General features: G+C 36.7%; 1 protein-coding gene across 1 annotated transcript in view; it reads left to right on the forward strand.

The window, feature by feature from the left end:
• Positions 1-12,422, forward strand: part of WDR70 (WD repeat domain 70) — a 126,582-nt gene that overhangs the window by 105,028 nt on the left and 9,132 nt on the right. Inside the window, exons 14-15 of the mRNA XM_066568864.1 lie at positions 8,549-8,649; positions 10,049-10,128. Of these exons, the coding sequence (XP_066424961.1) occupies positions 8,549-8,649; positions 10,049-10,128 (181 nt within the window). The remainder of the gene's footprint in view (positions 1-8,548; positions 8,650-10,048; positions 10,129-12,422) is intronic.

Below are 12,422 nucleotides of genomic sequence, written 5' to 3' on the forward strand. Positions count from 1 at the left end.
TTAGGGTATTTCTGGTTTCTACATACAGAATTGTAAGTTTTATCCATTTCTGGTCCATTTTCTATTGAATATTTCCACACATTTTCTAAGTCATGTTTCACAAGGGAAAAACATTAGTATTCTTTCCTCCACTACTGTATTCTCAAGAGTATTTTGAATCTAATGATAGCAGGTCACTACATTGTAGATACTCCCTAGCTTCCCACCTTATTTATTGTAGTTGGCTCTTTTCCTTGGAAGTGCTCCAGGGGAATCTTGAATGTGAAGATTTTTGCAATTGAGGTTTACAGTAGATTTAAAAATATAATATTAGTACATTTCTATTATGTGAGCAGCCTTTTTTTAAATCAGAGCATACATAGTATGAACATATGTTAACCGTATTTTTGCTCAAAAGAAGAAACAAGATGGAAGCATTTGTTATTCAGCTTGGCAGGCATTTGAAAATGGCATACTTCTAAATCTGTTACTTAACTTCTTTATTATTGTTTAAAACTCAGCAGTTTTATAAGAGTTACACTGTTTTATCCTCTCTTCTGGTGCTTCCAGGAGGCTGACCAGGTGTTTCCAGGTGGAGCAGCATGGCAAGCCAGGTAGATGGCTGTTGTATCACCACTCTGCTCTAAGACACCAGTGGAAAGAGATTATAGAGTGTGCAGTAGGAATTGGCATCATTGTCAATGATCTTTGATAATTGTATAGAAATGATGGTATTTCTGCAGATAAAATTGCTATTATCTACGGATTAGAATTTAAAGTTTCTGATTTTTTAAAAAATTTTTCATTTAAATTCCAATTGCTTAGAGCTGGAAAAATATTATTTGTTAATGTGGATGAAAATGTGTTGAAACACTTGCTTAAAAGTCTGTAGGGCCTGCTTCTGAACTTCATGGAGTATGTGTGAGAGAAGTGTTTTCTTTTAAAGCATTGAGATCTTTGAGACAGATCTTTTCCACTGCCTCTATGTTAGAATGCATATGGATCTTTCCTCATCATGAGACTTTTCACATATTTTGATTAATTTTCCTCTCTTTTCTTAAGTAGTGTATGCATTCTTGCTGAGATGTATAAAATAAAACATGACAGAGGTTTTTTTTGGTTTGTGAAAACTGTGAGCCACATAAAACATGTCTGTGAAAGTTTGTACAAAGACTAGATTCATATCCACTGCACAGCAGTCTAAATATTTGAAGTTTCTAAATAGTTCCACACCTTTTTGTAAAATGGAAAAGCTTGAGAGCCCCTGCTTTAATATCTTTCCTAATTACAGAAGTTGTTTAAAAGCAGTAGTAACCAAACAGGAATGGGGAACAATCTTGTGGTAGTGGGAAGCTCTTCAGCAGTTGGCATCTTAACATTTGATGTTTTATTCAAAGACATCGAAACTGTATTAAATAAATGGAGGTGTTTTCCTGAAATAAGTTTGTACATTTCCCTTCTGTTATGGGGAGACATATTGCTAAAGTCAGAAGGACTTAATATACAAGTCCTAGAACTGTGGAAGATAAAGGTGGAAGGCTACACTGAGATTTCATCCCTCTATCCAGCCCAAGTTTGAAATTGCTTACCCCTCTCAAATACAAATATAATATAAGCTTAGGTAACAGATTATGTTAATTTGGAAGGTAATTTATTATAAGCTTCCTAAGTAGTACTTGAGCTCCTGTGCTGCAAGCGCAAAAGATACTGCAAGTGGTTCTTCACTCTAAGTATGTAGGACATTTTTGTAGGAGAAAGGACAGAATAGATGTGCTAAATAAACTAGTTGCATGCATACTTGCACTGATTTTGACAGACAGGGCTTTTTTCAGAAAGACTGGAATTTGTAGTGATTGCATTTAAGATAAAGACTCAGTTCAGTCAGAAAAGCCCCACTTAGCAACAGCTGGGGTCACCTGTCCTTATGGAATCCTCGACCACGGTCAGAATGTCATTTTACATGTTTGCTATCTTCCCTGCTGACATGTCCCTCATCTGACTGCCTGGACAGCCAAGTGCAGTGAATCCAAGCAGTGCTGTTCAAACAGAGCCCATCAAATACCGTCACAGCCACTGAAGCAAAGCTTTCACATGGGAAAGAGAGAAGGTTTGTTTAGGTTTTTCTTCTGATGGAAAATATTTTCTTAGGTCAGCAGCTCCTGCTTTCACTTTTTTATTATGTAGCTTCAGAACAGATTCTGAGGAATTATTTATTAGATTGTAGGTTAGGGAAGGGGTAAGCAACAAGGGCAAATATACAATTTTTTCTGTTTAACCCCTATTCAGTTTTTAAATATCTCCAGAGCTACACCTGATCTTTGAAGCTAAGGTTTTCAAGATTTGTTGGGCAGTTTTAGAAGTTTGTGTCTGGTGTATCCTTTCTGCACTAGGACTATTCAATATGGGTACCAGGATTCTTTATCTTTAACTATGGAGTTTCATCTAAGTAGCACAACAGGCTCTAATATAGATCCTCTTTAGTTTTCTGTTTTTCTTTTATAGCTGTTTTGGCCACTGTAGGCTGTAGGGATTCACCTGACCAAATATAGATGTCTACAGCTGATCCAGTCACCCTAGGCTCCTTTTCTAATCAACAGAGAAAAATAAACATATTCAGACTGTGATTTTATCCCGTCCTAAAATAGATCTCTCAAATAGGTTAGCTGAAGTCCACTGTAAAATGCTTATTTCTCTCTGTTAACTTTAAAGGGAGACATTTGTAGAGATTTAAAGAATAGATCTCCAATGATTAAAAGTGTAGACATGTTAAGTTTGATGAAACAAGTCCCACCTAAACTCTTCACTTCCCTCCGTGGGTGTTTATTGTCTTCTACTAACGTGCTGGAACATTTAATCTCTTGTTTTCTGACCTTGCCAATAGCAAAGTAGGAGATAATTGGTTACTTTTGCATTCATTTCTGTTGATTTAAGAATTTTTGACTGTAGGCATTTCACAGGAGAAAAGCCTGCCAGTCTATGAAAGGCTTGTGCTAGCTGAGAGTGAAGCCTACGCTCTCTTACTTGCTCCTGATTTCCTAACAACTGTCAAAACATCAGCAGCTTCACCTTGGAGTTACTGAACTTCATCTAAAGTGTAAGGCTTTTAAAGAAACATCAAATGCTCATGAATTCTTGTCTCATAGGTTAGAGATGTGTGAAAATCTAGGATTAGCATGTTTCCTTTCCATTTTCAGTATTTATCTTAAATTAGGAGTATTTTTTCCTAGTGGCTATTGGAAGATCACTTTTGATTTTCTGTTTATAGGTAGAATGTTGACTGCACATTCAGCACAGGGAAAGTATGAATATTAGCTGTACGTCAGATCATTCAGTAGAGATTTCCAGTTTCTCAGGGTAGTTTAGTGTAGGGATGCAAGTAGATAGATGTAGTCGGCAAAGCAGATTTGTTGTCAGTGATTTCATTTAAATAGTTGCACTAACAGCCATAGGAGGAGACATTAATTCAGTGGATTTTGCCTAAACATCTGATAGCTGCTCTTAACTGATTAGTCATATCTGGTGTTTTGGAGCAAATGTATAAGCCAGTTGAAAGTCAAGAACAGCCAGAGAAGAGTGAAAATGTGTACCTGAAGTGAAAAGAAAGAAAAATGGAAAATGCTTATTCCAAGAGTGCATAACTGATATGGAAGCACGTTTTTCTTCCCTCTTACCTGCATGACAGGAGAAGATTTAGTAATGAACTTGAAAAAGCTGATACATTATCATGAGTTATCTGAAAATACACTTTACATGAAATGTTCATTTTCAAAGATAACTGCATGGTACTTAACATTAAAACTTAACTGCCTTTAGGGAGAAAGGGTAGTTTCCAAAGAAAACAGTGCCTGACTGAGAAGCACTAAGACCTCCTGAAGGAGGGAAAAGAAGTTAAAACATCACTGTAAAATATGGCCCCTCTAATTTATTTTTCATTTTGCAGTAGCAAGGAGAGAATATAGTCCTATTAACCTAAGTGCTCTAGAAGTGTATGGTGATTCCTATTTATGTCCAAAATATGAACGTTCTTGGAATTTTTTGGAAAATTGTGAAATTATTATCATGCCAGTCTTATTGCAATTATGGCCCCCATATGCGTACAAGCATACATGTCTGTTTAATAAAATTTTGCTAACAGAAAAAGATTAACTGTTATCATGGGGCTTGTTTGCATAAAAAGTGAGATGTTGAATCTCAGCTGAAATGCACCAAATAAAAACCAATTCAATGCTTTTATACAAGATCAGCTCACAGACATGTAAAATGTCAGTATAGGAATTCAAGAAGGCAGTGATAGACAGAAACCTGAATCTTCCTTTAATCTTTTGCAGCAGAGTGAAGGAGGATAGAGGTGAATAATGCTTTCAAGTGACATTCTTTATATATGTTCTTGTTATTTTGTTACATAATGAGCAACCTCATTATAAGCAACCGTTTTGGTAGATTCAAAAGATCCTAATAAGATTAAGTGACTGCTCAGGCTCTGAAATGCTTCAGAAAAATCTTTTAGGTTTGAGATGTAACATTTATGTGAAGACTGTATATACTCTGTAATTCACAGGAACTAGGAATACTTGCTGCATGATGCAGCATTAATTAATGCACTTACGGTTTTTCTCTTTTTATGTTTTATCACAGCGCATCCTCTCCGAAGCTTTTCACCATCCGGATAATCACTGCCAGTGTGTGATCTCTAACCATTCATAGTACCTCTTACTAGAAGTAATTAACCTTCCTGCCTGACCTGTACTGACCCCTCTGAGACTCTACTTCCCTTCCTGGATCAGCTCTATCCACTCTCTAAAACTGTGTGTTTTTATCTGAAGTGTGGTCACTGAATTTTGCCTTTTCTGCTGCAGTCTCAAACCACCTTTATAAGCAAAGATCCAGGAAAATTCTTCCAGTCCTTGACATCAGTCTGTAGTTTTCACGACCTTACCAGCTTCATAGTTTCATCTTAGGGGGTAAATTTTCCACTCCTATGCCACAAATCATTTAAATCCTTTCTTGCTGACCTTGTAAAATGCCCTCTCTGTGTTGTTTACTCCTGTCAGGGTGTTGCCCAAGTACTCTGGAAAGTTTCAGTTGAGGTAATTAGCTCTTGCTTGCTGACAAATCTGCTTTAGTTATTCTTCACAGTGCCTGTTAAACACAGGGCTGTATTCCTAGGCCAGCATGTGTCCCATTCTGTGTTACAGAAAATGAGGCTTCAGTTTCTCATTTAGAGACACTGCTGTTAAGTCTTGTCAAAGCACTATTACTTGTTCAGTACCAGAAAAGCTGTATGTGTAGTTGCCTAGTGAGCTCACCTAGATGGAGAATAACCTGACAGAAAAGTTATTTGGTGCTGTTTACTGTTTACCTGCAGCAACAGCTCTGTTCATGTGACTCAAAGTACAGAGCTGAGAACAGACTGACAGGGATGAGCCTATTTGGGAAACACCCCAGAACTGCCTACAGATAGTGACACCCACCCACTGAATCTGTTCTAACCTCTTTCACAGTGAGAATCAAGAGGGTAAACTTGCAGTGTTTCTCTTTTGGGTAATATTTTTAATATTTTCCCTGTCTGTCTTCACAAAAATACTTTCACAGTGTTTTCCCAGTATTTCCCAATGCAAGCTACTGTGTTTGTATATGCATAGACATTGCCAAAAGCTTTTCAGAGTTATTTAATTTGAAGAACTTAATGCTTTTGCCATAGCAAAAATGCAAAACAACTTTTAAATCATTACTAGTAATTATCTTTTGTAATTTTCTTATAATCACAAAGCTGGCCACATCAGTCTGTGGAAAAATTATTTTCAGGATTTTTTGTGACAGGCTTCCAGGACTTCATGCTCCAAAAGCATAGTGTCCAAAACATTCAGCCATCACAGAAGTCATTTTTTCAAATGTTGAAGATGTTTGTGTGATGATGCATTCTGCATTTTATCATTCTTCTTTGTTGCAAGACATTTTCCATTTGCTAAGCTATGACCTGACATTTTATTCCTTTCAGAATCTACATAGGTTTTTCTTGTTTTAAATGGAAGAAAATTATTTGCAGTTTGTGGATGGGTTTTTAGTTTTTTTTATAGTAGGGCTGGTTGTACATTGAAACAGGTTGCTGAAAGAGACTCTCAAATTTCCATCCTGGGAAGTGTTAAAAAACAAACAGGGTGGTATCCTGAGCTGTCTGTAGTACCTGACCATGTTTGGAGAAGGATGGTTGAATTCATCATCTCCAGAGCTCTCTTCCAAGCACAACCATTCTAGAGTTGTGAAAAATTCATTATCAGTAGATGGGTACCTACCTACATGTGCACGTAGGCAAAGGCAGGAAAACAGTTCTTTATCTGCAATTAACATACTCACTTGCCTGGTGTAGGTAGGACCTTCTTTGAGATGGAATTTGATATTTAGCATTTCCAGTGATAAAGATGTCTACCTGAGTTACTCTAGGTGGAAGCAGTTGAGAAGTTAGAGGCATCAAAGAATAAATGCTCTTTAAGTGTTAATTATTTTTATGTGATAAAGATTCTCCTTACCCTTCTCTCTCAGTATTAAGACCTAGCCTACAATCATTCCTTTGTTGTACAGTTAATTAGAATTTTGACTTCTTTAGGATTAAATGATTGGAAAATTTTTTTAGGATATAGTTCAGGGATTCAGTATTTTGGTATTTTTGAAGAATTGTCAGTTTCTAAAATAATCTAAAAAACACAGAAGTAATTTTTATTATTTCTTATAAAGTAGGTTTATATACCAGTGGATTGATAAAATTACTTGCATGTTCAGAACTTGAGTTTGTTTAGTTTTTAACAAATTATATTCTGGGAACGTTGTATGGTTTTGAAAGATTTACAGGACTACATTTAATGGCAGTTTCTTTTGCCTGCTCTGTAGCACGTGCCGTGGTGGTTTTAAGTGTGCTGTGCATGTTTGACAAGTTAAAAACTCAGCAAACCCCATCAGTACTGAGCCACACTGTCTCAGGCTTGTTTTTGTTGGCTGGTATCCACTACCATGCTATAAAATACATTTACTTGACAGAAGAAAGTGGAGAACCACATTAACTACAGAGTTTAAAAAGGCTGGCTAACCACATGCAATAAATATTAATAAAAGAAAAGGCCACCCACCTTTGACCTTCAATATTTGTTACTAGCTCTGGTGTTTTAGAGTTACTTTAGCATTTTGAGCATTACATAACAATATGTAAGACTCTTACTTAAATCCAACAACTTATTAGCAACTCTGTATTGTGTACTTCGGGTTTACCTCTAAAAATGTTGTTCTGGAGTTTTCTTGTAATAAGCAAACCAAGTTTATTTGTATCTGTAAGTAAATGGGAAAGTGTAATGTTGTGTGTTGTGTATATGTAGGAGGATGCCTTGCTGGGGAGCCTTGTAAAGAATGGCTGTTTGATTAATGAAACTTTGTCTCACTCAGTTTTTCTTCCTAAAAGAGAATACAAAGCAGAAAAAACAGCTTAGGAGAGTGTCATGCATTATCTTGTGGTAAAATGAAGTTCTGATTCATGATGGCTGAATGGGCTTCAGAATTTTTTTAATATTTTTAATGTTATGTGTCTGCTAGCATCAAAAAAGTGGAGGCTGGACCAAACCAGAAATAGTATGGGACATACACTGGGAAGTTGGAGGGAGAAGAAAGGGAAGGCTAGAAAAGGGAGCGTTGTTCCCTGAAATACTAACAAGATAACGCATCTTGCTAGCTCTGGATACATTTGTTACATAAGTGGAGCAAACCAACTTCAGCCTTGGACAATATCCATTTAAGGCATTACTGTGTGTCAAAAATAGATACTTTCTTTTGTGTTTTTGATGAGATATGTTGTCCTTTGTGGCAGATTGTTCCCACTTTGGCTCTCTGGAGTCAGAAGTTTGAGTCTTAGAGTTTCTGTGCTGTCCTGCTGAATCAGACTGGGAACAGTACTCACATGGAGATTCAAAGTCACATGTAGAACAATACTCTTAATGTCTGAAAATGAGTTTCCCTGCTGACAGAAGGGTGACAGTACTGTGAGACACTGGCTTCAAATACCAAGTTCTTAGTGTTGTGGGGAAGAAAGAAGTGTAAGTGAAAATCAGCATCTCTTCTGTTTCTGCAGTCAGCAAGTGAAAAGGTCAACAGTGTATGACAAAAAGGGAAAAAATGGATAAAGTGATGAATGAAGTGGAAGAATTAAGAATTAAAAGTAAGAGTACAAAAGTCATGAGGGCCTGAATCGCTATATCTTATCTGAAGCACTTATTTGTTCTCCTTCAAATCCCTCTTTAACTTTCCATTTTTATTTTGCCCATGAAGATCCTGGCAGCAAATAGTCTGTAGAAACCACTGGTTATCACACTGTCACCAATTTTTACTTCCTTCCCTGCCTACATGCTGGTGTTGTCACTCCTTTTACATTGTATTCTACTCAGGAGTTATTCATTCACGTATTCACATGTTCATTCATATGTTTAAGCTTGGTCCTGCTCCAGTGTGATGCTTTCTTTGACAATGTGAATATTAATTCTAAGATCCAGATGAGTGACCAACTAACTGTCAATATCTCACTTTATTTCAGAGTGTTGTGCGTTGCCTTTGGCATCCCAAGCTGAACCAGATCATGGTTGGTACTGGAAATGGTTTAGCCAAAGTGTACTATGATCCTGTCAAAAGCCAGAGGTATGTAATTATGATTTATTATGGGGTTTTTTCCTCAAATTTAGCCTGATTCTGTGATTCAATGATTATATTAAGAAATGAGTAGAACTGGTTTGGTAACATTTGTTTTGCAGAGTTCTACTTATTCAGCAGCAGTAGAAAGAGAAAAAAATATCCTAAAATATTTGCTTATGAAGAGTGGCACTTTTTCCACTGGGCTTTTCCTTTTGCAGTATGCCGGCTGTTCTACCTGAATTTACAAGTGCTTTCATTTTTTAATTGCATGAACCTTTCATCCTGTCTGTTGGAGGTTGCCAAGGAAGTGGTACTGAGTCGGTATTTATTGTATTTAGGTTTTTGTATTGTATTCAGGTTTCTTAATGCATGTTTTCATCCTGAGGTAAAAATCTTGTTTAGAAGCATCAGACTTCAGTGCAAATGAATTAATGCTGGAAGACCCAATTTGACAATGTGCAAAGCAAGGAAACACATCCCCACCTTTCTTTTAGTCTTCTTCACCACCCTCATTTATCACATGAGGATTTTGTCTGTACATCTAAGGGAAAGGCGGTACTGATTTATCAGACAGTGACTTGCCAACCTAGGACAAAGAGGGCCTAAGTAGAGGGCCTATAAATACTTGTTTTGTGATTAATTTTCTTTTGCCATCTGGATTGGCTGGAGAAGTGGGGCATTCTTCTTTCTTGTCAGCCAGGAGGAAATGTACAATTCATTGATACTGACTGGCATAAATAAGATGTTCTTCCTATGTATGTGGTTTGCTGCCATCCTAAACCAAACTGAGTTCATGTTTTCTGGGTACTTAATGTTACCTGGGCACTTCCGTGTGAAAATAAACTCTGGTTTACAAGATTATCAGAAATTTTATTTTTCTGATTTTGGCTGTTTAGAGAACATGGGAGTTGGTCATCATTTTTTGGACCACAGAGTCCTAGCACAGTATTGTGCCTGGTTTATTTCCTGGTATTTACCATGAGGAGGTAAATACCACTGGTTTAAATCAATCTTGATGCAGCCAGGCTATGCAGTCTTTCCTGCCTCAGTGTTACAGGCGCCTCTGGTTAGATAATGGCCAGCTCTGCTGCCTAGGAAGAATTATATCAGGAGCAAATGAGTGCCCAAGTTTGGAGAGCAGCACTTCCAATGTGCACACTAAAGTACTGTGGACAAATGAAGTGTGAAATGAATCTTCCACCCTTATTTCTGCATGTCATATAAACTGCTCTATAACAGAAACACTGTAATCTCCCTACCCTCCTTCACATGAGCGTGAACAGGCAAAGATACACACATTCATGAATATTTAGAGTGCTGTATAATTTTGTTGAGACTATCTTGAATAAAAACTGGTTTCTGTTTGGTATAAACAGACTAACTGAACTGTTCTGTTTCCTCCTAGGGGAGCAAAATTATGTGTGGTCAAAACAAAACGAAAAGAGAGACAAGCAGAGACTCTCACGCAGGATTACATTATAACACGTAAGAAATTTAAACATATCTTTGTAGTAGAATCCTTAGCTCATTCTTAGGTTTCAAATTATTTTCAGATTGTTTAGCTTTATTTTTTTTCCTCTAAAAACCAGTCTTTCATTAAGCATTGATCACTGGTGTCATATATTGGTGCTTCATACAAATGTTTATAGCATTGCACAAACAGAAAGGTATATCTAATCTGTATGCTCTGTAAAGTTGTTAGTAATGGTTGGTTTCTTGGTTGCGATGCTCCTGAAAACCTCAAAAATTTTGGAGCATTTTTACAGCTTTAGTTTTCCATAACTTAATGGTGCAATGCAGATGGGTTTAGGAAGAATTTTGCCTCTTTGCAATACCAGTGACAAAATCAGAGATGGGAGATAGGTCTTGAAAAAATAACAAATGATTTTTCAAAATCTATAATTTACTGAAGTTATACAGGGTTTAAAATAGCTTAACAATCCCTAGCTTTGGGGATTTTTTAGCACTTATGTTTGCAGTAGGGATCACTGACAGATAAGAAATAGTTATCATTGCTAGTATAAAATGTTCAATGATCTGCCTTTTCCCAATGACAGTTTTTACAATGGAATGAGGGAATTAACTGAGAGATCTTGGCTGTCCCCATTAGCATTGCCCTGTGAAGTGTTTCCTCATGTGAAATGAGAGCAGTCATGTGGTTGTGGTGTCCTGCTTCTCTTCATCCTCCTCCAGTTTCAGGGTGTTCAGTTCTGATTTCTAGTAGTCTTGGTTTTACACATACTAAAACCATTTCTCTATAAAACAAACAAGTTGTTTGGCAGCATAATAAACATAATGAGATTTAGAATGAGGAAGTTTGGGCAGTCTTGGTAACTAGACACATATCAAGGTACTTTGGTTCCAGGTTCCCATCTTGGGCACTTTCTATCCACAGCTGTCTCCAACCTACCTTACTGCTACAGTTTTTGGGACCTTAAATTTAAGTAGCAACTACCAAAGATCAGGGGTGTTTATCCTCATTGAGTGCTTTTAATGCATCCTTCATTGTAATGCTTTGTGTGCACTGTCATTAGTGTTTATATTCTAAGAATTTCTATAATTTTTAAAAGCAAAGTCTGCTTAAAATCCAGTGGAACTTGTGTGTTCTGTGGCATTTATAAATGTCATTGAAATATGTAGGTCCCAGTTATGCAAATTTTTGGGATTTTATCACTGAGTTTTAGCTGATTAGCTGTTTCTTCCACATAATTTTGAAACTAAACAAAGATGCTTCCATATGCATCAATGCAGAAAAACGTTGTAAGGATTTGCTCAGCAATTTTTTAATTTTTTTTCCATATTTTGGAAACTTTTCAGAGGTTAGCTATCTGTCTTTTAAGGTTACAGATAGAACTGGGAAGACCTGAAGATCTCTGAAGTGCTTTTGCAAAGTGAACTGACCCCTTTTTTCTTCTCTTTTTTTCCCCTCTTTTTTCTTTTAGCTTTTTTTTCCCGATCAGATTTCTTGTTGCTCTTTAATATCAGAATTGCCTATAATGGCTACTTAAAATGCAGGAATGTTGTTTTAAGGGATTAAGTGTCACTTTTAAAACATAGGAATACACAGCATGGTTTTCCCTTAGACAACCTTGACTCCACAAATGGCAAAGGCTTGGATCTGTGTGTTAGTCACCTCAGATGCTCTGTGGAAACTGATCAAACTTAGTGCCTGCCAGAAAATTGTCCCTGGCATTTCATACTTAATGAAATCTGCAAAAATAAAACTTAAACATTTGTTTCCAAAGATCTGTTCTGTGTCATCAGGCTGTGACTTCATTCAGTCTAATAAATTGAACAGGCTTACAGAAATAAGCTGAAAACTCAAGCTGATAAGTGCCTGAATGCTCCCTGATGGTTTTTTTAAATTCAGTATAGAGATGATCTTCCTAAATATATGATTTGTTTGGTTATTTTTTGTCTTTATTGGATCATTTGACTGCTACATAATTTCCCAGGTTTGGGGAAACAACAGCAATGAGCACACCTACCTGCATGTGACATCTAAGCCACTCTGCAAGAAAGCCATGCCCATTCACGTGGTGTTTCTTTGTTGCTGACAAATTACTCTCTTGTCTGAGTGGATCAAAGCCATTACTGTGACTCAAGATATGAGGAAATAGATCTTTTATGAGGAAATAGATCTAAATCCTGACAATTTAGCCAGGCTTTCACAGTTATGATATTTTTCCAATTGTGATTAATTGTATTATTTAAGAAAGAACATGATTGTGACTTCATGTGCATAAAGTTACGTTTGGAATCATTGAGGGGCTTCTGCT

This window comes from Molothrus aeneus, chromosome Z, assembly GCF_037042795.1.
Source record: "Molothrus aeneus isolate 106 chromosome Z, BPBGC_Maene_1.0, whole genome shotgun sequence".
NCBI classification, from domain to species: Eukaryota; Metazoa; Chordata; class Aves; order Passeriformes; family Icteridae; genus Molothrus; species Molothrus aeneus.